This window comes from Populus alba, chromosome 10 (genome assembly GCF_005239225.2).
Source record: "Populus alba chromosome 10, ASM523922v2, whole genome shotgun sequence".
Lineage (NCBI taxonomy): Eukaryota > Viridiplantae > Streptophyta > Magnoliopsida > Malpighiales > Salicaceae > Populus > Populus alba.
In genome coordinates this window covers 20,835,176-20,859,788 of record NC_133293.1, presented here as the reverse complement: position 1 = coordinate 20,859,788, position 24,613 = coordinate 20,835,176, and the positions used below count along the sequence as shown (strand labels likewise).

The 24,613-nt window shown below is 36.3% G+C and overlaps 4 protein-coding genes across 9 annotated transcripts; 2 read left to right on the top strand and 2 right to left on the bottom strand.

The window, feature by feature from the left end:
- Window positions 1–261: 261 nt before the first annotated feature.
- LOC118059869 (uncharacterized) lies at window positions 262–3,552 on the top strand. 3 transcript variants are annotated; one of them, XM_073412030.1, is made up of 3 exons: window positions 262–462; window positions 999–1,092; window positions 1,315–3,552. In XM_073412030.1, the coding sequence occupies exon 3, from the start codon at window positions 1,333–1,335 to the stop codon at window positions 3,133–3,135; it is 1,803 nt and encodes a 600-aa protein (XP_073268131.1). In that variant the 5' UTR covers window positions 262–462; window positions 999–1,092; window positions 1,315–1,332; the 3' UTR covers window positions 3,136–3,552. The 3 variants fall into 3 exon arrangements, with proteins under 3 accessions (XP_073268131.1, XP_034928751.1, XP_034928752.1); XM_035072860.2 differs by having other exon boundaries at window positions 999–1,096; XM_035072861.2 differs by lacking the exon at window positions 999–1,092 and having other exon boundaries at window positions 263–462.
- A 1,192-nt stretch (window positions 3,553–4,744) lies between these two features.
- LOC118059866 (phosphatidylinositol-3-phosphatase myotubularin-1) lies at window positions 4,745–16,205 on the top strand. 3 transcript variants are annotated; one of them, XM_073412093.1, is made up of 20 exons: window positions 4,745–4,972; window positions 5,071–5,145; window positions 5,526–5,600; window positions 5,808–5,882; window positions 7,232–7,301; window positions 7,845–7,894; window positions 8,137–8,426; window positions 8,584–8,657; window positions 8,736–8,799; window positions 9,433–9,498; window positions 10,445–10,544; window positions 10,645–10,758; window positions 11,571–11,740; window positions 12,415–12,499; window positions 12,708–12,929; window positions 13,405–13,464; window positions 13,596–13,660; window positions 14,685–14,964; window positions 15,207–15,722; window positions 15,804–16,205. In XM_073412093.1, exons 1-20 carry the CDS (start codon window positions 4,865–4,867, stop codon window positions 15,819–15,821), a joined length of 2,577 nt encoding a protein of 858 aa, XP_073268194.1. In that variant the 5' UTR covers window positions 4,745–4,864; the 3' UTR covers window positions 15,822–16,205. The 3 variants fall into 3 exon arrangements, with proteins under 3 accessions (XP_073268194.1, XP_034928748.1, XP_073268193.1); XM_035072857.2 differs by having other exon boundaries at window positions 5,065–5,145; window positions 5,811–5,882; XM_073412092.1 differs by having other exon boundaries at window positions 5,065–5,145.
- Window positions 16,206–16,278: 73 nt separating this feature from the next.
- Window positions 16,279–18,970, bottom strand: LOC118059868 (uncharacterized). Its single transcript, XM_035072859.2, has 7 exons — window positions 18,214–18,970; window positions 17,858–17,990; window positions 17,714–17,767; window positions 17,537–17,628; window positions 17,122–17,357; window positions 16,853–17,023; window positions 16,279–16,739 (listed from the first exon to the last, which is right to left on the bottom strand). Exons 1-7 carry the CDS (start codon window positions 18,840–18,842, stop codon window positions 16,642–16,644), a joined length of 1,413 nt encoding a protein of 470 aa, XP_034928750.1. The 5' UTR covers window positions 18,843–18,970; the 3' UTR covers window positions 16,279–16,641.
- A 778-nt stretch (window positions 18,971–19,748) lies between these two features.
- LOC118059865 (uncharacterized) lies at window positions 19,749–24,202 on the bottom strand. Of its 2 annotated transcripts, none has more exons than XM_073412094.1 (2): window positions 23,752–24,202; window positions 19,749–20,217 (listed from the first exon to the last, which is right to left on the bottom strand). In XM_073412094.1, the coding sequence occupies exons 1-2, from the start codon at window positions 24,031–24,033 to the stop codon at window positions 20,080–20,082; spliced, it is 420 nt and encodes a 139-aa protein (XP_073268195.1). In that variant the 5' UTR covers window positions 24,034–24,202; the 3' UTR covers window positions 19,749–20,079. The 2 variants fall into 2 exon arrangements, with proteins under 2 accessions (XP_073268195.1, XP_034928747.1); XM_035072856.2 differs by lacking the exon at window positions 23,752–24,202 and adding an exon at window positions 21,721–22,119.
- Between the last annotated feature and the right edge of the window lie 411 nt (window positions 24,203–24,613).

The window sequence follows — 24,613 nt, the reverse complement described above, 5'->3', positions numbered from 1 at the left end:
CCAACGAAATAAATAAAAAATCATGAACAACAAATAAAAAAAAAAAGATTCTAAATTAACCAGGTCATTGTCAACCTAAGACATAAAACTACTAAAAAATCATGTATTCAAGAAATCCTATTTCGGACACAAGGACAGGAGTAACAGCAATAGACCCAGAATCAAGGGGCAGACAGGAAAATAACACATAGACAAGGGATTAGATAGTCAAGATAAGAAGCACTAAATTATAATAATTATCTGTAGTGGGAGCTTTTAATTTTTAATTTCACTCGTTTTCTGCTCTCTCCCTCCCTCTCTCTACTCTATAATTTTATTTTCCTTTTCTTTCTTCCGCTCCATGTGATCTCTAAACTAGCCTTATTTCACTACCCTCTCCTAGCTGCCTCCTCTCACTTTTTTCTCTTCTTCTACAATATTATTTCTCCAGTTCTCCTCCACGTCCTTCTTTTCATGTGACCAGTAAGTCATTTTTTGTAATTGATTGTACTGCATGCTTTGCATTTCTTGTTTTGTGTTTTCTGATCGGCCCAGATGGAGAAAGTGTAGATATGTTTGTGTTTGAGTGTAAATTTAAGTTCTTTAAGTTTTATAGTGTGGACTTGTTGAATTTTGAGATTTTGGTTGGTCTGGATGATGGGTTTTTCCTTTTCTTTTGTTTTAAGCTGAGGTTGATGCTGTAAAGTTCGTTTCTTTTCTTTGGTGTAGCTCTGTGCTAAGATTGTCATATTTGTTTATGATTTTTGTATTTTTAATTTGCAAAAGCTTCTATTTTTTGTTCGTTTTTTTCCCCCGGTGGAAGTGCTTGATGCTCTTGTGAGTTTTGCCACCCTCTTTTTGCTGATCACTACTAAATTACTGGTCTTGAATTCAATTTTTATGATTTATAGATTTTCCAATTTGAGAGAGATTCATTAATAGGAGTTAGGAGGATTCTATAAAATTTAAAGGAGAGTTGTAGAAGATAAAAGTTGTTTAATTTGCCTTTTTTCTTTCAGCTTGCATAAAGTTTAAAGCTTACTAGTTTCAGAGAAAATGGAATTTTCAGATTCATGATTAGAGAAAGAAGAAAAAATTCCGAGAAGCCATTGAGTGAGTAAGTGATTCAATTCTTTGTTTTTTTGTCCGTAGAAAATAGTGTTTTCAATTAATTTTTGAGTTAGTGTTTGCTAAAAGTTAATTTGTTTTTGTTACCAGCTACTAATTGAATTGATCCATCAGGATTTATCGGTAGATATTATCTATAAAACCAATTGATTTGGTGTGAGTTTTGGCTTTTGTCCCTTATTCTTATTGATTTTTTTTTTCTTGCAGGCTTGCTGGGGTAAAGAGATGGTTGCTGAAACGTGGTTTCGTGGTCTGTGGAAGATTTCACAGAAGCATGAACCCGGTCCTCAGAAGGCAGTTGTTGGAGTTTTGGCCTTTGAAGTTACAAGCTTGATGTCAAAGCTGGTTCATCTTTGGCAGTCTTTGAGTGATAAGCAGGTTGCTAGGTTGAGAGAAGAGATCGCAAATTCTGAGGGTATAAAAAAGCTTATAGCTGAGGATGATGATTTCATTGGTCGTTTGATTTGTTTAGAGATGATGGAAAGTATGGTACATGTTGCAAAACCTGTGGCCAGACTAGGTAGTAAATGTAGTGATCCTAGTTTGAAGGGCTTTGAGCATCTCTTTGATGAAATGATCAAGATTCACGCTGACCCATATGGGTGGGGATTTACTTGTAAGAAGATGGACAAAAAAGTTAAAAAGATGGAGCGTTTTATTTCAGTTAATGCTACTTTGTATCAAGAGATTGAAATGCTCGCTGATCTCGAACAGACTGTGAGGAGAATGAAGGGCAGCAATCCTCAGCCAGATAATTTACTTGACTATCAGAAGAAGCTTGTATGGAAGCAGCAGGAAGTGAAAAATCTGAGGGAGATCTCACTCTGGAATAGAACTTATGATTATACAGTTCGCCTCTTAGTAAGATCATTGTTCACTATATATAGTAGAATCAGTCATGTGTTTGGAATTAATCAAACAGCATACTCTGGGCAATCAAAAGCTCTGAATTCTGACTATATTTACCAAAGCCAGTCAGTTTCTGCATCGCTGCAGTCTTCTGTTCATCCATCTGAGGATAGTACTCTTCCTAGATTTTCTTCTGGCCCCCTTGGTAAGTTCACTGCAAATTCTGGCCCAATTTCAAAATCGAACAAAAATAATTCATATTCAGGTCCTCTTGGTTGCTCAATCACAAAGTCAGGCCCTATTTCTGGAAAGAACAGGAACGTGAACTTTTTCTCAGGTCCACTTGGGGGGGCAACGACTAAGTCGGGCCCAATTTCTGGAATAGCTAAAGCTGGCAAGAAGTTTTGGCGAGCTCCTCAATCACCTGCCTTTCTGGGAAGGAAACCGCCTTCGAAGCCAAATCGGTTGACTCAAGTGGGACCCTTTAAAGGATGCATGGTAGCTTCAAACACTTCTCCTGTCGCCAATTGCTACTTAAATTCATCTGATGTTCATTCCAGAACCCTCAACGGAGCCAAGGAAAGTAATGCTGACAATCTTCCTCCTGGAAGTGCAAGTCATACCGGTCCATCAATCTTCAGTTCACAGCGTAAGTTGTTGCAAGCTCTCCCCGGAACCCTTGGCGGTGCTGCTTTAGCATTGCACTATGCTAATGTTATTGTTGTAATCGAGAAGCTAGCTGCATCTCCTCACTTGATTGGCCATGATGCGAGAGATGACCTGTACAATATGTTGCCTGCAAGCGTGAGAACTGCTCTGAGGGAAAGGCTAAAGCCATACTCCAAGAGCTTGTGTTCATCAGTTTATGATACCGTGCTTGCAGGAGAGTGGACTGAGGCAATGGCATCAATATTAGAATGGTTGGCTCCACTTGCTCATAATATGATAAGATGGCAATCGGAGCGAAGTTATGAGCAACAAACCTTCGTTTCTAGGACAAACGTGCTTCTGGTACAGACCCTTTACTTTGCCAATCAAGAAAAGACAGAAGCAGCAATAACTGAGCTTCTGGTTGGTCTGAATTACATTTGGAGGTTTGGGCGAGGACTCAATGCACAAGCCTTGCAGGAGGATGCTAGCAGTATAATGTTTGATGAATACTTGGAGGTGGAGAGGTGACCTTTTCTTCCAGGCTGTGGCAATCACCCGTGCAATCCAGTTACCTCATGTTTGACAGGATTTGACGTGGATGAAGATCCCGGCATGTCCATGGGGCATATTAGTAACATCATTCGTTTTCTTTCTGCTGAGGACATTAACGTCGTGCATTCTCTCTGGACATCCCAAATGCCTGGACATCCAAAATGCCGAAATTGTATGGTTAGTGAGTTGAAGGTAATAGGTAGTTGGAGCTTGAATATACAAGTTCTATTCTTTCTTTTGTGAATGGAGGTTTTCATCTGTTAGCCATTGAAAGTGGTGGTTCCTGTATCCTCGCCCTCGTAGAGCTAGTTCAGCCTTACTAATCAGGCTGCTATTGAATGATTTGTAATTTGTGTATACTTGTCAGCAATACCTACCTTTATTAGTTGTAAACTTACCACGCAAGGTTTTGGATCGTAAATGGATTGATGGTTGAGCACATTTTTCTTGGACTGGAGTACTGCACTGGATGTAACTATATCGTGCCTTCCGAGGTTGATGAGTAAATCACCTTTCCAAAAAGCAATTTCTGATTAATTTTTCACCTCAACGCATGCTAATGTATTGGATTTAAAACATGTTTAAAAATGTTTTTTTAAAAAAATTAATTTCTTTTTTATTTTTCTTACTTTAAATTAATATATTTTTTTTAATTCAAATACCGATCACTAGTCCATCGGGGGTGGGGGGAGTTTATATGGTTATCTAACTCGGCTAGATTGTGGGTTTGTTGAGTTAGTACACGGCAAGAATAACGCCATTTTGAAGAAAAACAAAGAAAAAATAATCCTGTTGACATAATCGAGTGTTATAGAGGTTTGGTTAACCCATCATAAGTTATAGATTATATAAATTAAGCTGGAAACTTAGATTTGACTATTAAAACGTTTTGAAACTGGGTACAAGTTTCAAGTCAATATATCATACCATAATAAATATGAATTTTATTATTTAGTAGTTGAAAAATAAAAGAAAGTTGGTGCAAATAGTATTAAAGAGATTAACACTTTTTTTTTAAAAAAAAATATTTTTGTGATGTAACCATGTAAGATGATAGGTTTAGAATAGTAAAAATTGTTTCTTAAAATGTTTTTTTTATATATTAAAATAATATATATTTTTTATTTATAAAAATTTATTTTTGATAAAACGAATTAAAATATCTAAGAATACTAAAACAATAATTTTAAATAAAAATTATGTTTGTAAATATATTCTTAATCTTTGAAATATCCATGTAAACATTAAGAAAATAAAAGAAAAATTATGCTTTTCTTTATGTCGGGGGGGGGGGGGGTTAAGGTATTGCTTAAAAACGATTAACAAAAATTGGAGCTGCCTTTTTTATTTACTTATAAGAAAATAAATAATAATCTTTAAGTGAATTTTAGTGCTTTTAAAAAATTAAAAATATATCATTAGAAAATAACAAAAAGTTACTAAAAAAACCCCAATCATTTTCATCACCTCACAACTAAAACGCTAAATGTTTTTTAATAATTTCTCAAATAAACCAAAGAAAAAGTGTAAAGTATATGTTTCTTACATATATATTAATTCTTTTTTTTTTTACAAGAAAGCCAAAAACCTAAAACAAACAGAGATAATACATTTCACTTTGAACAGTAAGTACGCCCAAACTTCCACGTCTCTTTCAACAACTCTCTCCACAACACGCATTCTCGCTTTCTTAACGGCCCACCGCATGTCCGCGTCACGGCGATCAACGTCGCTGAGTGACTCCTCCGCCGAGATCGAGCGGATGGAAAGCACCGGTAGCTGGGACGACGCTCTCGACTGGTTCAAACTTGAGGTCCAAAATTTTCTCGCTCTCAAATTTCAATACAGATAACTTAAAATTTGTTTTCTTGATTTAAATTACTCACTATGTTCTATCTTTTTTAGGTGCAGCATCCAGCGTCACGCTCGGTTTCGCATCATGCTAATTATAAGTGCTTGCTTGAGGCAGAGCGTGCTGTAGTCGAGGTAAGTTTCCTTCTTTATTCTTTGCGATTTCATTAAATCTTGATTTTCTTTTCTTGTGACTTCTTTATAACCTTGATTTCTTTTTTTTATTTCTTTAAAGTCTTGATTCCTAATTCTTGTTTAGAGTCAATTTTTTTGAGGAATAGAATGTAAATTACGCGTATAGGAGAGGAATCGAGGAATTTGATTCGTTATAGCTAACCCTAATTTGATTGCAATTGATTTTCGTGATAGTTAAATTACTACTATTGGATAAAAAAAATAAAACTAGAACAATGTAAGTGGCTAGGGTTATTTACGTGAATCTTTCTGCTCAGGCTCTAACTGTTTAGCTCTTTCGTTTCCTGCTTATTGTTAAATGGATTGAATCTTGATTTCAGGGACATGGTGTTGTTCTTATTAACACTGATGAGGCAGGTACCTTGATAGTGACTAATTTGCGTCTTATTTTCTTGGTGAGTGAAGTGTTCTCTCCTTTTCTTTATTCTATGGTAAGATGATGGAATGGTACTGTATTCAATTTGTGTTGTATTCATAGTTTGGTAACGTGCCCCAGTTTATTTAAGCATGTTTGACGAGCTAAGGAATTGTTATTGCTTCACTGAAAATGATGTTGTGTATGCACAAATATTATACTCACTTTATGTGTTCTTCTGTTGTAGAAGAGCGAGGGAACAGAAAATATCATTGCACTCGGAACGATTCCGCTAGCAACAATTGAGAAATTCAGCAAAATGGTAAATTATTTTTCTTGAACTTATGGATTTTTTTTTCCTACTCCTTCCACTTATTTATGGTAACTGTTGGTGAGAAAGTTGTTTATTTCTGTAGCCTGTAAGATACATTTATGTATGGAAAATTCTTGTTGTTGATGCATGTAATTTCTTGGATGATAGTTCATTCTTGTTGGTGTATGTGGGATCTTAATTGTTGCTACAAAAAATTTCTTTTATCTAAAATTCTGGGTCGATACAGATTTTGTTACTGTTTGTGTGTCATACAAACTATGTTATTTGGTGAAATTATTCAAATTCTCTGCTGTCATTCTCCTCTATTAACCGAGTGGAACTGCTCCATCAATTCATGCATGTATTTCAACTTCTTCACCCTTGCAATTGAATGCTGTCCTGTCCCAAATGGAATGCAGAATTCCTGTTTCTGATTTTGCAGCATATTTTCTTTAGCTATTCATCTCTTAATAAATGTGTTTTATTCCTGATTTTCATGTTTGCACTGAGGCAATAATGTTTTGTCAAGTTTTGTTAAGTTTAGGCATAGAAAACCTGTTCCAATAAAAGTTTTTTCCATTTTGCTGTGATTGGTAAAGTAACACAATGATTGGGCGGGGCGGGGCGGGGCGGGGCGGGGCGGGGCGGGGCGGGGGGGGGGGGCGAAAGAGAACAGCTAGGCATGTGGACTTGTGGAGTTGAGATCAAGAACAGGTGAATGGGAGGCTGACTAATTTCTAAATCGTATTTCTGAGTTCTTGTTTGTTTATATTCAGCTGATGTCGATCACATGTCAATATGTCATGCTACAGTCATATGGGAATGCCAGAACAATGCTCTTGGTCAGATCAATTTGCATATATACATGTCACGTGCTTCACTTTATATGCAAAGGTGATCTGATCCTTGACAGGATGCCTCTGAAAGATATTCTTTATCTGTTATATGCAGACCATGCAATGGCATGCAAACAGAAAATGGGGGCAAAACAATGCTAGGATAATAGGTTGTCTGCTACCTTGTTTCATTTTGTGCAGGAATCATATAGATTGACAGATTGTACACAAATTATCTGAAATGACAACCTGTCTCAACTCTTATCTTTTATAATTCAATTTAAGCCTTAACCCCAAACTACTTGGAGTCAGCAACATGGATCCATTACACCATTCTGTTTTATCATGCGCTAAACTTTCTCTGTGCCATAAAATTTTCTCTATTATTATTCTTTTGTTTTGATTAGCATTTGGTTAGGTTAATGGATATGAGATTGTTTTGGCTTGCCCACCCATAATACATGTTTACTGGTAATGAAGTTTTTGCATGTTTTTATTTGTTGCCCTATGGAATGTATGCAGGTTGTAAAAAATCAATCAGCCCCTCGTCAAGCTGAGAAGACCCCATCGCAGCGTCTTCTCCAAGTCATTGGTACGCGTAACACCTTCGATGTGTTTGTTTTACCATCTCTTAACTTCTTCACCAGCTTACTCTTTTTGTGGGATTTACAATCAATTTGTAGTTTGTGTTTGAAAAGATAGAACTTCGGAACAGATTTGACATTCGTGTTGAGTTATAAAATTACTCTTCTTTGGCTTTGATGATTCAAATTCAAGTAATAAATTGCATTTATGATAATAATACTCGGGAGATGATGGTAGATTCTGGAGCAAGGGTAACTTAGCTGTTAAGGTGATGGTAGTTGCCAGAAAGGAAGTTTATAGATGTTGTCTAGTTTGATAGATTAACTTTGAGCATATGGATTGCATTAAGGCACGAGGTTTGCAATCTCTTTATTTCTGAACAGGTAGATTTTTTTGAAGTTATGCATAATTACAGGAACAATGTCACGGAGTTTTGCTATCTGCTATTGGTTGCTTTTGCTTTCTTCCTCTTGTATATTGTTGCTGACTGTTATTTTGATGATACTCTCTTTAGAATTCTCATGGAATTATTGGTTCTTATATTTTGCAGGGAGAGATATGAGAATTATTGTTTTTGGTTTCCGGCCCAAAACAAAGCAGGTTAACTCTTCTTTCTTTAGCTCTTTATTTGCTAACTATGATCACTTACAAATTGAAATTTCTTTCACTTGTAAGATATATGTTGTAAAAAAATATGAAGTTTATGATTTTGAGGGTTTAAATTATAAATTAACCGAGGAAAGATATAGCTTTTGTTGATTGAATGAGCTCAAAATGGTGAACTGGGTCATCACACCTGCCATGAGCTGATATTTGTCTTAACTTTTTTTTTTATTATGCAGAGACGGGCTATATATGATGGGTTATTAAGGTGCACAAAACCATCAAGACCCTGGGATCTTTATGCTTTTAGCTGTGGACCGTCCAAATTTACTAATGCTAACCCAAAAGTGCGCTTGTTGAATGAGTGCTTCCGTCTTCTTGGAAAAGGCTTTTGTAGTGCATCAATAGATATGATCGACAAAGGGTCATATACACTGTCTAATGAGTTGTGGAGAATCAGTAATGTAAATTCCAACTACATAATGTGCCCGAGCTACCCTTTTGCCTTAATTGTTCCAAAATCCATCAGGTAAAAACATTTAGATTCTTACTGCACTTTAAAGTGGAAAAGGGGGGGCTGAGGGGGATGAAAACATGTTGAAATCCTTCTAGTTTGACTCGAAAATAATTTTTGTTTGGGCTTACTCTTGCCTGAACTCTAAAACTAGTAACTGTCTGGTTGCTAGTGATGAAGAAGTGGTCCATGCATCCAGCTTTCGTTCCAAGGGTCGCTTGCCTGTAGTTTCTTGGTGTCATCCTGGTATGAAAAAGGTGAAATTTTAGTTATTTTGTCTATCTTGATTTCCATTCTGATGCCTCTACATATGTGGCATTATAGGAACTGGAGCAGTCCTTGCACGTTCATCTCAACCCTTAGTTGGTCTAATGATGAATATGAGGAGGTAGGTTGATCTACCTGCTTAATTTCCCTTCAATGAACTCAAACACGTTGCTCCACAAAAATTATACTCATTGTAGACACATGCCAGGATTATGGTCTGAAATCTACCTGTGTTGCATGCATGCCTTCACTGGTATTAAGAAACAGTGACGGCCAACACATGCACAATTGATGACAATTTTAGCAATGTGTTTTTATTCAGTGAAATTCCAAATAATTTCAGTACAGATGGAATTTCTAATATTTAACATGAATAGAGATATTTAAGCTTCATGAAAGATATGTCTTGTTATCCTCTTAGATGGTCAAAATTTTAGCATTTAACTTCCTAAACTTGATGCTTAACAAAGTTTTGCCAAGCTAAAACAAAGTTTTTTTTGAAGTGCAACTGCCATGATGGCTGCAATTACTGTCATAGAATCCATCACTGGCATGATTATTGAATCATGGCCCCAATAATTCCAAAAAAGTTCCAGTCCATTTTGATTCTTTTATGTTACACCTGTTATTTTTTTCTGTTACTGGGATCCATTGATATCTTATCTGTTGAGGTTTTGGAATGTGAACTAAATTTTTTGTTTGCCATCTTTTGCTCAATATAATGTCAGATTCACATCAATATATTTGTCTGCAGCAACACAGATGAAAAGCTTGTCGCAGCACTTTGCTCTCAACTTGGTGGTGATAAAAAGGGGCGGAGGTAGGGTTATTCAAATCATTTCCCTTTTGTTTTGGTCAAGTTGTCTCATTGTTTTGGATATTTCATGTGTGTGCTGTTTCCTTATTTTATGCATTAACTTGACTTGTATTATTCTTTATACCTTGTATTATACCTTAGTTTGAAATGTAATTATGTATCAGTCTACCTAGTTTTGAAGCAATAAAACTCATTCTCAGCTATTAACTAAATCCTTTTTCATTACTTTTTCAACATGAAAAAAGAAAAAGTCGTCTTTTCCACAACCTGAATCATGAAATTGCTTCTCTTTTGTTGTACATCTTGAAATGCACTGTCCACACAGTTGCAAGGTTCCAGTTCGTGTCTTATCTGAAAATGTCTGGAGAAAAAAAAAGTTTTCTTTTAAGGTACTCACTAGAATAGATTTGGGCCCCATAGCTTAGATGGTTAAAGCAGGTGACTATCCAGCCTAGTGTTTAAACTTTGACCACTCGTTACTTGCTGTCGGGTATGTTGGGATATACATTTCCTTCTTGAGATGGGAAATACTTTTATTCATTATTTGTTGTCAATGGTGCAGAATTTCCACACTGCATGTCTGGATGAATGAGCATTTTTCTCTGGGGTCTTTGTTGTCCTGTAATTCTAATTTCTCTGTTGATAAAAATGAGAACTGTAATTTTGTTAATCCACAATGATACACCTATGTTCATTGCTTGACATTGTGACATACAAGTTATGCTAAGAATTAAACCCATTATTTCTTTAGATTTGATGTTTGCATTTCTTTTATTTGCTTATTCTTTATCGCGCTGTGGCTTTTGTAAATGAATGTTCGTAAAATATATATATAATTTTTTTTTCCTACTTGTCCTCTTCCTGCTTTTGCTTTCCCCTCATTTCAGGAAGTTATATATTGCTGAATCAAGGCCTATAGAAAATGCCAAATCTTGTGTTTTCTTTTCAGGAAGTTATATATTGCTGACGCAAGACCTAGAAAAAATGCTTTAGCAAATGTGGCTATGGGAGGTGGCTCAGAATCACCATCTCACTATTTTCAATCCGAGGTTTGAGCTGTTTTATGTATCTCTAGTAGTCATCAGCTTTGATACCTCATTTTCATTGATGTCATATTCCTTTCCTTTTTTATTTTTAATCTGGTGTCAGGTAGTTTTCTTTGGGATAGACAACATACATGCTATGCGTGAGAGTCTTTCTCGGCTTAGGGACTACTTGGATACTCACGGCTCCACTTCATCAGACGGAAAATTATCACTCTTGGTTAGTTTGTAAACATCAAGAATTTAAAATCAGGCACCTTTACCTGTGGAAAACTAGTAAATTAACATCAGTAGTAATAAGCAGTTCTTTTTTTCTTTTTTTTTTTTCTATTAAATACAATTTAAGAAAATGATGATGTATTATTTTGTGCGAGTGAAACGTGCATCTCTCCATTTTTCGAGTTACATGTAAACATAATCAAGTAACCTGTCCTTGAATAACATCAGATATATAAACAAATAATCAGATGAAATGCATGACTGTGCAGTACAGTTCCCTATTTTACCATTACCAAATGATTGGAACAACCCTTGTGAATGGGCTGTTGTTTGAGGCTCTGGGTTAAAGACTAGAGTTTTCATGTTCATTTCCTGTGCTATTGTGAATGCATCCTCAATTGGAAAAGCATCGATTGTATCCATCTATCTATATGGCAACATATATTGGAGACACCATCCTGTTCACCTTATTCAATGCGCTGGCATCCTCATGCCTTGTGTGCTTGTCTAATGATGCGCATGAGCCAATGTAAACCTTTATCTTGACATTGGTGCATCAATGATTTTATCTATAGTAAAAAAGGTACTTAAATATGCTCCTCATCTTTAGTTGGGATTTTTTCAATTAATTCACTTTGAAGCCTAATAGTTCTAAAACACTTTGAAGGCTAAGTAAAGATATTTTCACAATATGGGTTCACAAGCTTTGCATTTGTTATGTTTCCTATGCTTTCTTACTGAACTTCAGCAAAAAAGCAGTGTTTGTAGTAGGTGTTAATATCTCTATTTGTTCATGCCATTTTTCATTTACAGAGACATGGTGGCTGGACCTGGGGTGGAGGCAATCTCAGCAGTATGTCTGCTTCTGTGGCAACCCTTGGTGACAGTGGTTGGTTAATACATGTCCAAAGTGTTTTGGCTGGTTCAGCTTGGATTGCTGCTCGTGTTGCTTTGGAATCAGCATCAGTACTTGTACATTGCAGGTCAGATATCTTGACTTTATACGTTGTATTAATCTTTGTAACAACTGGCAGAATCTTTTCTTTTCTGTTGCCACAGCGATGAAATCTGAAGATTTTTAATGTTCTGCATTCTACATACCCTCTTTTTGTCCTTTTGGTTTGTAAATTCTATTTCATATTCTGTCAATCTATTTTAGTTTCTATTCATTATGCATAATCTAAAAGAAAAGTGCTTATTATTTCCATACATGGACTTCAAATCTAAATCAAGCTTTCTTACTTGTTAATTCCATACATCAACTTCAAATCTGAATCAGGTGCTCTACCAATAGATCTTACATCTACCTTTCTTCTTTGTGTAATCACATGGATTGAGCTTCACATACTGATTAGCAGAAAAGCCTGGGTCTCATTGCCCAGCAGATCTTGGTTTTATTTGTGAACTTGGCGAGTCATCTGCCTACTACCAGACTCCTGGCCCACATTTGTTCTGCTTTTCAACAGAGCAGAAAAAATTGCATAGCTGAATCATCTAGCAAGCATTTCAGTTGAATAATTTGTCATTATACATATTTTCATTAATTAGCAAAATTTGCTATCAGAAAAAAGCTACCTTTCTTTTCTGTTTTCAATTTCGTGCTTTCTTTCTGAGCTTCTGCATGAGCTGAGTTCTTGTCTTTCATTCTTTTGTCTAGCGATGGATGGGATAGAACTAGTCAGCTGATTTCACTTGCTAATTTGTTGCTTGACCCTTACTATCGGACATTCACTGGGTTTCAGGTATTTTCTTCCACTGTAAGACTCCTTTGTTGGTTGTGTATTGTTCTTTGTATATGCTTAAGCTGTTGTGCTTACGAGTGTACACATATTTCTCTCATGTTACTGTTACTATAATATGAAAAGGATTTTTATGCCCCTCCAGATAAAATAGCTTTCTTTATCCCTGGATGTGAAATTTTACTTTCTGGAATATCTTAATTCAATGCAGGCGCTCATTGAAAAAGACTGGCTAGCATTTGGTCATCCATTTGAAGAGCGAATGGGAATGCCAACTGTATCTGGATGTAGTGATAAGCCTCTTGATTTATCCAGGCAATCTTCAGTTGGGAGTTTTCCATCATCACCCATGCGACAGTCATCAGGATCATTCGCACCTCAAGCTCCTAGTTCTTCTCATGCACAGAACCAATATTCTCCTATATTTTTGCAGGTTACTGTTATTTTATGCATGCCCTAATACACTGGATTTTAGGAATTAGGTACCAACTGGTTATCATGATTATTTTTGGCAACCCAAAATCATAGGGGATTGGGGATTACCATATGATTTGCATTGAGCCTGACGCATATTGAGATTGTTTTGAAGATCTAGATGCATGAATAGATAGTCTCTGTGTTTGTGATAAAGAAGAGAGAAATTTTAGATACTTAGGTTTAACGCTGCATTTATGTGCCAAATGTGTTCAATTTTTTTTTTACCTTATACTGGTGTTGTAAGCTAGAGATGTGAAGGCAGGAGTATTGTTAAGGAAGTCCACTTAAAAAAGCCTAAATAATAGTGATAATAGTGACAACACCCTATTTGTTTGAATGTCCAATATTATATTTCAATCCAAGTGAACTTGAGAATCTTTTGTGTAAGATGGTCTTTGCTAAGTTCTAAAAATAGTTAATGTGTTCTGCAGTGGATTGATTGTGTTTCACAATTATTGCGGATGTATCCCTTTGCTTTTGAGTTCTCCTCGGTATGTGTGATTTTCTTCTCTTATGATACTCATCCTTGCGTGCATTAGAAGTTAGCTGTTGAGATCAAATGAGTTGAAGAAACTGGCTTCATCTCACTTTTTTCTGACTAGTGTATTGTTTGATGGCTTAGGCTTTCCTGGTGGACTTATTGGACTCTGTGCTTTCATGTCGTTTTGGTAACTTCTTCTGCAATAGGTGATTCCTTTTCTCTTATTACTTTTAACTTCTGGATAGGGATATCTTAAATAGATTAAGGCCTGTGGCTTCTGGCATGCCTTTACTTGATTTGTCCGTACTACATGGATTAGAAGGTGATATAATTAATTTAGATACAAGAAATTTTAATTTCAATCTCCATACTGGATTGGAAGCTGAAAATTCAGAATATCTCAAGACAAACATGGATTCAGCAAATCTTTGCATGAACCAGAAACTAGAATAAAGAAGAGCTACTTCATTTCCTTTAATCTTAAAGTCTAACAGATCATCTGTACTTTGATCATGTTCTTTGGATATAGAGAAGCTTGATAAATTTAAAAAATGAAAGTGGTATCAATGTCCTGAAATGGGTTACAGCAAATATAATTCCCATAGTGGCACCATGCTGATTTATTCTACCAAAATGATTAATGACATTGTTGCATCTTCTCAGATGCATATATGACATCTGTTTGTTGCATATTTGTGGCAATGCAGTGTCATCCGTTGGATGATTTCTGATAGAAATCCCTTCATCTTCCTAGAAATAGAGACAATCATGTAGCTTTGTCTGAAGCATGGTAGTGCATCTGTGTAGGAATTTGTCTTATTTGTGGCATTTGGTTTTAGAACATTTCATTAGAGCATGCAGTTTCTTCTTTCCTAAGTGAAGTTAAAGCAGTCAATTCTTCTCCTTCTCATAAAAGTAGCAGTTCCTCAGTGTAAAAAGTGATTACCCCCAAATTTATGATCTTTTTGATCATGCATGTTTTCTTGTCAGCCCGTTCATTTTACTTATTGACTACCTCTTAGGTTGGACTAAAACTTGGTTCCTGTTGAAGACAGACCAAGGGGCAACTTTATGCATAAATGCTGAACATTAGGGTATTGCGTGCAGAGAACCCTCACCATGTCCTGTTTACTCTAATCACTCTAGCACATAATGGGACCTGTCCTGTCAACTCCAATTATTGTGGAAACATCAAAATTTCTCTTTCTTAGTGTTAGTCTAAATTTTCAGTGAGAAGGAAAGGCAGCTAGTTGGTGTCTCTGAATCTTGTGGATGCTTGTGGGCTTATTTGGCTGATTTGCGTTCTTCAGAGGGAAGGTCTCATGTGCACTATAACCTTTTTTATAGTCCTCTTAAACATAATGGCCCATTGTTACCTCCAGCAGCAGCTTTAGCCCCGACTCTATGGCCCCAGTTCCATCTTCGGTGGGCTTGTCCTTCAGAAGCCGAAGCTGGGGAGCTTGAAGCTCAATGCCGGATTATGTCTTTAAAATTCTCTGAACTACAGAAGGTAATGAACCACTTTCTTGCTACTGAACCAATACAATGTTCTCATAAAAATACGATCCTTTGGAGTCATGTAGTCCTATTTAGTTTGCCCCTGTCTGACTGATCAGGGTATAGTATATTTTTTCAATTTTTTTGTTTCTTTTCTATTCTTTTTCTTCTTCTTCTTCTTCTTCTTCTTTCTTTCTTCTATTTGGTTTGCAGCTTAGTCTGCTTTTTCATTGACTCTGTCACTTAACTGACCAGGCAAAAGAAGGAGCAGAGAAGAAAGCTAAAGAAACCACAAATGCCATGGAATCATTATCTGCAGAATTACAGAATGAGAAGCGACTCAGTAGCTCTGCTATGGCATTGGCTAAGAGGGCGAGCAAGGAAAGTGCAGCCATAAAGCGAGCCATACAGTCATTGGGATGCAAAGTTCATTTTGCTGGTGGTGGTGACACTACTGTTGATATCGAGACCAACCCTATGGGAATCACACAGGAATCTGTGTTTTCTCACTCAAAAAGAGAATCTGATGGTATTGTCCAGCATCAATACAGTTCAGATCTATCAATTTCCATTTCAGCAGTGACAGATGATGTTGTTTCCAACAATCCACTCGATCGAGTGTGTGATGCTATATGCCCTTCACGCTCAAGAGATGGAGGCTGCCGGTGGCCAGAGGCTGGTTGTGCTCAATTATGTAGTCAGTTTATTGGGGTGAAGGCAAACTACGACGCAATTGATAGTCTCTCTATATACGAAACTTATTTTGACACAGTGAGTACCTTATAACTCTATTATCCATGCATTGATTTAGACTTAAATTCTCAGTAATAATTAGTTGAGTTTTTTTCATAGAGAGAAGAAGGGAAATAGAGTTTAAAGAGAAGTCTGAGATTATAGCTCTCAAGCGTGAAATCGGGACTGTTCATACAGAGAACATAGAGTTAGTACCACACCATCATTTAGCGTAGTACTTCTTTGGGAACAAAACAAGCAAGCTTGTTTCCCTCACAGAAGAAACGACAAGCAAGCTTGAGGTGATGCAGTGAAGGGCAGATGCATATCAAAGGGGTCAGCTTTTCATCCTTTAATCATCACGGTAGCTTCGTCTTCTCCCTCAATAACAGTTTGCTGTACAGATTTCAAACAATTTAAACATTCCCATTCATTTTTTCTATCACCATAAATGTACAGAGCAATATTCATAACATGGGATTTTTTTCGTTCGTAATAAAGATCCCACAATTTTATGTTTTATCCATGTTCCGTTTCTTCCTTTCCTTTGGGCATAGAAAGAGAACCGAAATGGACTGTCACGCTTCAATGGCTATTTTGCTGAAACATCTCTTCCCTTTTTTTATATTCACTATAAAATGAAGAATCATTATGTACATCATGGGTTACATCGATGCCACCTCACCTGCTGTATATGTAACTTTAGGATAACAGAGATCATTTTACACGGCAGGAGTTGCATTGGGGAATCCCACATCTCTCAGAATTTATTCACCAATCACCACCTGCCAGCATGATCATTCACGGGTATGACCGTAAGAGTAAAAGCAACTCCTGCCTACCTCCCATGTATTGCAGGCAGCTGCTCTAAATTCGAATGCCAAATGCTCGCGGGCTGGTGCCGATAATTAGATTACGGTCCAAATAGTAATAATGCATCGGTTTGCTGCCATACGCGTTAACCAATCCTTCCTGCTTGATCAATTAAGGTGCCAACTTGGTCTCCACATAATGCTCTTGAGATGTTCCCAGGCTCGAGCAGATTAAAGACCACCACTACACACGACAGCGAGCACATAAAGCATTAGCAACGTAAGCGGGTTTGGGAGGATGAGAGCGGAGTTGTTGATACAGGAAGAGCAAATGAGTAAAAGAAAATCATTACTAACCAGGAATCCCATTCTCTTCACAGTACGTAATTGCCATCATGTCCATTGAGGTAGCCCCCCTCGAAACCACATCTCTGAATGATATGTGATCCAGTGTTATATTGCTGCTCCCAGCATGGCGATCATAGACGCCATTAACAATGGTACCTTTAAGGAGTGCCTCTGCATTGACTAATAAAATAATAATAATAAAAAACAGGCATCAAGATTTCATCCCAAACAAAGGCAAGGGCAGAAAATAAAGACAAAGCAGGCAGAGAGGGCAATACTCTCAGAAGCTCTCAGAGCAGCTGCTGTGTCAGTAGTAAATAGAGGATTCCCAGCACCAGCACCAATGCCACCAAATATGACAACCCTTCCTTTCTCGAGATGTCGGATGGCCCGTTGCCTGCTATAGGGTTCAGCTAACTCTGGCATTGCAAATGCACTTTGCACACGAGCTTGAACACCGTGCTTCTCCAAGGCTGATTGAAGCAAAACTGAATTCATAACTGTTGCCATCATGCTGACATCATTACATCACAAGTTAGCACATCATCACAAACTAGCAACAGGCAAGTTTAGGATTAGGACAGTACAAAGAGATGCTAGTGGGAAAGGCAAACATAGTTAACAGGACAACATTCAGGATTCGATGACTGAAATAGATACTTCAATGCAAATTCTAAGAGGACGGTGCCTCACCCAATCTGGTATGCAGTGGGCCTCTCTAAGCCAGTAGCAGAAATCCATGATTCTCCACAAAAGAAATTACGACCTCCAAGAACAATCGCTATCTATAAAAAGCACACACGAGTAAGCATCTTTTAATTTGAGTCTGCATTGCAGGACACCAGAAAGAACAAGGATTTGGGCAAATACCTCCAGTCCAACACGGCTAGCTGTTGCTACTTCCTGAGCAATCTGCATAGCTACCTAGAAACAGAAGAAAGCAGCTTAGCTTGCATTTTTTCATGTATCATCATTCCAAAGATAAAAGAATCATCCAAATACTGAATCTTGCACCTTGGGGTCAATATTCTGGCAATTCCCAGCCAATGCAGAACCGCTGATTTTAAACACTACTCTCCGCCATTTTAAATTCGTCACCGGTTTAGTTTTGAGACTATTAGCAAAGGCAGCACTGCCAGATGTATACCTGCACATAGACGTTGGGATAAGCAATCAGTCACACATAGCAAAATCATCAAATTAGCCATCTCAAACCATTCCACAACCACCTGACAATTCTTCCGTTTAACCAAAATCCAATAATCAATTTCAAATTTGCATCAAATTAGCATAATCACAGAAAATCAAAACAAAAAACCAACCAAAAACATCAATAAAAATCCAAACCCTCACTCATCCAAAAACACTACCTTTTAACTTGCTTAACCACCACATTAGCATTCCCACAACTCCCTCCACCACCAGCACCACCCTCACTATCTCCCCCAGCACCAGCACCACCACTAATACTCTTCCCATTGCACGCATTCCCCATGATCACCTCGATATGTTTAAACCAATGCCAGCTACTCCCACTCCCACCAATCCTCTGTAACTCCACTTTATACCTCTTCTTCAAATTATCAATCTTATTCTTACACTGCTCCACACTCTTCTTATTATTACTCCCTCCTCTCTCACTCACAGCTTCCGCTACTTCCTCCCAATCTCTCCCTCTCAAATTCCCTCTATTCAGCTGATTGAATTTCTCCGTGTACGCCTCCAGCAAACACGATATCGCCGTATCGCTCCATTCCTCCCTATCCTTCCTGTAATCTCGGTAATCGCTGGATTCTAACTCTGTGTTACTGTTTGATTTCGATCTCTTATTGTTGTAGTAGTGGTTTTGGTGGTTGCGTTTCGAGGAGGGTGTGGCGGACGATTTGTCGTGATCGGAGTAGTAGTAATCGCCGGTTGTCGTGACGGAGGCGGCATCTGGGTGGCGCGTTGTTGGGTGAGGAGGCGGCGCGTCGAGGAGGGGGAAATCGTCGGTGGACATCGGAAAATAGGGTTAGTGTTAAGATTTCGATTCGGGGGTGGGGGAGACGACGTTAGAGGGATGGGTGACGGAGTGAGGGGATTAGGCGGTTAGGTTTTATAAAAGGTATTTGAGTCGCAGTTGGTGTAACGGATCCGTTTAAAACAAGAGAGGGGAGTAACGCGTTCGGTTAGTAAAGAGGTAAAATTTGATTATTAGGGTGTTAAAACTTTAAAAATCAAAAAGAAAAAACGTTACAGCAGTTAAAATGTAAAAACTGAAAATAGTTAAAATGCTGTTTTTATTTTTCTGTTTTAAATATTAGAAGATCCTTACATAAGCATAGTTATTGACTGGTCTACTTGCTAACTTGAAAAGATTGTTTGGTACTATGGTTTCTATTATTCTAGCTTTATGATTAAAAAATCAATTATTCGTTGATTAATCCGAAAATCTGATTACCTAAGCCAAGTTTGATGTGATTTTTAATTTTATTTATCTATATTAGGTTAGATAAATAAAAATAAATCAAGTTATTATTATTTCTTACCATTCATTAAATCATGTCAATTCAACTTAAATTTAATTATTTAGATTTAAAACACATGACCAAAACGCGAAAGAATCTCAAAGTATTTACAAGGAATTGGTATCAAATTCCTAACCAGGAACATAGCATTGCCGTGGACACGTGCAACCGACGGGTTCTTGAGAGGCATGGCAATATTATTAGATCTTCGATTCGAAATTCATTTATATAAGCTTGAGATGACTGCGACGAGAACAAGTCTTAAATCTAACCACAAATCATTCACAACTGAGTTAAGAAAATAAATAAAATTAACAATTTCAACCAATTTCATTTTTGGCATATTAGGCCTTCAAAACTCCAAAATTACCTCATAGAAGAGGGTTTTGAACACTGCAGAATGAAAGGTTATATATTATAGTGGCTTGGTGAGTGCTTTACTTCTCACCAAGAAACCAATATAAACAGTTCCCCCAACGCCCTCTCAACACAAACTTGAAATACCAGTTGGAGGAGATAGGATAGTGTTTCCCTTGTTAGGGTATGTGAAGAAAGCACAATAAGTAAAGTGACAGGACACCTAGCATCCAGTCATTGAGTATATGGAAATCAGATAAGCAAATTACACAGCTGGTTCGATGTTCAACTGCACATTAAAGGTAGGAGAAGGGGCAGGATTTGAGAAAAGAAAGGAAAAATTGCATGTTCTATTTCCACGCTTCTTCGGAATCATTCTTCGTCTGCTGGAGATTGATACCCGTCATTTGACTGATCGTCATCAGATGATGCCTTCTTGGCTCTCTCGTTTCTTTCCTGCCACCTTGCCCATATCCACTTCAAAACAATGAACCCTCCAAGTGCATACACCTGAAAGCAGATTAGCTCATGCAATTAATTGAGAAAATAAAAATAAAAATAAAATTACTGCATCTGCTGTCTTGGTTCACAGTAGAGTGAAAGGTGAAGAGAACTGGTCTCCTGGCAAAGGAGCTATGAGCAGCACTGGCTGCTCCCATTACAAGGGATACGGACAAAACAAAACTAAAACCTTAGCATTCTATTCCTCTTGAAAAGACAAGCAACGGGTCATTCTATTAGTTGCTTGAGATTTTTGAGTTAAAATTCCAACAGAAGAATATATATGAAGATTATAAGGATTACAGAGCCACATCACAAAATTAAATCACAAGTGTCTTCAAGATTATTTACACGGCACAATTAGGTGGGATCTTGTACAGATGTAAAGGGAACTGGAGTTTTCAAAGCAAGAAAGATTTAAGGAGGATGGAGAGGGAGTGGTGACAGGAAATTCAACAGCATCATAAGTATATATGCATGCTAGCATACAAACCAGCATCCAAAGGTGTCTATGTTAAAAAAGAAAAGAAGAAGAAGATGATTTGCCGCAAGAATCAATGACAGAAAATCAACATCATTGATTAATAGTAGCTAGAGAAGGTTGAAGATGGTGGACATGAGAAACTCAACAAGCTATAGTACAGAAGTGAAAACTTAGAAAGGAAATTCATCAAGTCACTAACAACATGCCCAAAGAACAGGTCAGTCAAAAGCTCAACTAATTGAGGACCACTGGCTTCGCATAAATGACTATATAAGCTTCAAGTACTCCATAATTTCCATAGCCTGAGTGGAAGAGAGATGTACACCACCACTTTTTTCCTATCTACAGAAGCTCACGGGTTAGATGAGAATACCATAGCCTGCATTCAGAAATTCCCTTCCTTTCATACATTCTCTAACCTAATTTCACAATCACGTTTACTTCACTACCTGTTTGAATTAAGCTACCATATTCTCTCCCAGCAAAAATCATAAATCCATTCAGATTTTGTCATATAAACCCAAGGTTTCATTACCCAAATCTCAAGCAATCCATAAACACTTTAATCCTTCACTATTTATCAAAGCAAACACTTTTCAAATGCCAACATTTACATTGCCCAGCATAAGAGCTCGCTATCAAATAGTTTCCACTTTTGAATGGTAAATGCTTAGCATCTAGCAAGAAGACCATGATTCAGAAACAAAATATCTTGAAAATAAACTTTACAAACTCCCTCGTCTTCTGTGATACTTGACCACTCTTGTTTCCTACATTTCTAACAATCTATGCCCTTACACTGCAAAAACAATAATAATCAGAATTCCTTTCTTACTCATCTTAGCATATGATTTCCCATAAAACTACATGCATGCCACTATCATTGGAAATAAAAGGATCCCTAATTTTCACAAAAAATAATAATTTTTTACATCAAAACAAAAGCCCTAAACCTCATTTTTAAATGCTATACGATTTTTTCCACTTTTTATAACACCCCGAGACAAAACACAGAAACATCAACAGACCTGCCAAATGATCACAGGATTATGAGTCCTTCCACTGCCCTCCTCAACCTCAACCTCAATCGATGAAGGAACTAAAGAACGAGTATTTGGGAAGCTGACAATATTGGGTTTCTGAATTCCACTCTCGTTTTCTCCTCCTTCAGTAACTACTGCTATTTTCGGTTCCTCCTTAGCCAGAGGGACTGGCTTGTTAAAGAAAGGAACTTTGAGATCAAACTTTGGAAAAATTGAAAACAGATTTCTGGGTTTTTGAGAGCTGTCTTTTTGGGTCACGATTTTGCTGTTTTCAGTTTCCGCCATTGTTTTTTGAGAGGATTTGGGGCGTGGAAGGATTGTTCAGGGTTTTTGGGGTTTTGTAGTTGAGCGGAGAAAGCAGAGTAGAGCACGTGATGAGTGATGGGAAAGAGGTACTATTTTAATAAATGGTAGAAACAAATATATGATAATTCTGTTTGTTTACTGGAAATTAATTTTTTTTTTAAAGTAAATTCCCTGAAAAGTAAATTTTGGAAAAATATTTTTTTATGTTTGGTAGTGTTATAAAAAATAAACTGGAAAATACTTTCCAGTGTTTGGTTGTGTTATGAAAAATGAACTGGAAAATAATTTATTAATGAATTAATTTTTTTTTCAAGTTTATCTAATATATATAAAATATTTAATCACTTACAATAAAAAAAAATAAAATCTAAAAAGTATTTATAATGATGAATTTTTTTTATTATATTCTATATTCATACATAGCTTATTAAAATAATGAGGAACAAATCTTACAAATTAAAAAGTTGAATGAGAATGAAATTGAAAAAAAATATATAATTTTATAAATTATCTCAAATAAAATAAATAATAATCAAAATAATAGAGATCAAATCTAAAAAAAATTTAAAAAATGAAAGATGAAGAAATTAAAATAATAATAATCAACATTTCATAAATTATTTCAAATAAAATAAGTAACAATCAAAAGAATGAGGACCAAATTTGATAGATAAAATTTTTTAATAAAAATATGATAAGGAAAAAACAAATAGCAATTATAAAAATAAGGACCAAAGTTAATATAAAAATAAAATTTTAAGAGATGAAATTGAAAAATAAATATTTAAAAACAAAATATATATACCAATCAAAAGTTTGAGGATTAAATTTAATATAATCAGCAAATAATAACATTTCTAATTTTTTCACAACTTCCGGAAAGTGTTTTCCCCCCAAATTTTTCAGGAAAACATTTTCCTGAAAACCAAGCCAAATTTTCCTTTTACTAGAAAGTGTTTTCCATTGACCAACTTTCCTACTGACAAACAAACACAAGAAAGTTTGGAAAGTGATTTCCCGAAAACTACTTTCCAGAAAACAAACACAGCTAAAGGGAAAACACTTTCCTGAAAACCAAGTCAAATTTTTTTTTGACTGAAATTGACGGGAAAGTGTTTTCTGTTGACTGAAAAGTGTTTTCCGTTGACCAACTTTCCTAATGACAAACAAACACAGGAAAGTTTGAAAAATAATTTCCCGAAAACTACTTTCCGGAAAACAAACATGGTCTACATTAACTTGTGCATTAGATGTGCCTCTTCTTTTCTTTTTCTTCCACAATTCTTATATTTTGTGAAATATAATGTCAGCATCTTCGGTCAAGTCAAAGCAATGTTGTTTCTAATAATATTTTTTTTAATAAAAAACTTAAATGATATATTTTTTTAATTACAACGTTTTTCACCCGTTAATTTTTTTTATGCATTTTAAATTCAGTAAATTGTACCTCTTGTTGATTTAAGAGGGAGGATGAGTGTTTATACTCGACATCTAGAATGAAATGAAATCTAATGAAGAGAATAGTTTTGTCAAAGCAAAGTAAATACATAACCTCTAAGATTAAATTCACTTTGCAATTTTGTACTCTCGACAACTAAACACCGAACTTTAATAATAATAAAGCAATTTTGAATAACAACAACAACAACAATAAATTATTATTATTATTATTAGCAGAGTTTTACTTGAAACAATAAGGGAAGTACTCACTGGTAAAAGGATTAAGGGATGCTTAATTCCAGGTTCTTCAACTTCAACCTTCAATGGAGGAGGGGCTAATGGTTTAGGATCACTGAACTTTACAACATCAGCTGGCTTATTACCTGCAATCTTTTCTTTCTCTTCCAACTTAATAGCATCAACATCAGCTTTGGGTGATAGGTTAAATATTGGAGGAAACTTGAACTCAAATCTTGGAAACACCAGAAACAAGCTCCTGGGATCTTTTTCTTGGCCATCTTTCTTGCTCCTAGCCTTGTTGTTCTCAGCCATGGTTGTTAGCACAGAATGATTTGGTGCAATTTCTTTGTTTCTCTGGCTCTGTTTGCGTAGAGAAAACAAGTTCAGGACTTCAGTAATCAGAGCGGTAGGTTTTGGCTTGGTTTCCTGAAGATACTAGGCCCGCGTCTCTGGAGAGTGTTGAGCATTCCTTTGCTTCTAGTACGATCTTTGCATTTCATTTTCATCTCTCTTGTCGGCTACACTTTTAATTATTATTTTTTCATGTTTTTATGAGTTTTACTAGTAGGATTAAAATCTTTTCCATTAGAGAGAGAGAGAGAGAGAGAGAGAGAGAGATGGTATAAAAAATTAATTCCTGAGTTTTAAAAGACTTGTGTTTTCTCATGGTAACTGGCTCAGGTTGCAGTGCCACTTGGACCCGCGCTTTTTTATATTTTAATCTTTGTTTTCATTTCATCGTGTTTTTTATTAAATTAATAAAAAGAAGGGTCTTTTTTATTTTTTATTAGTTAATAAAATAAAATAATTAATTGAAATCAGTAGAGTTTATAGATCGAATCACGGGTCTATTCAAATTAATTATGGTTAATCTAAACTGTTTTTTTAGCTT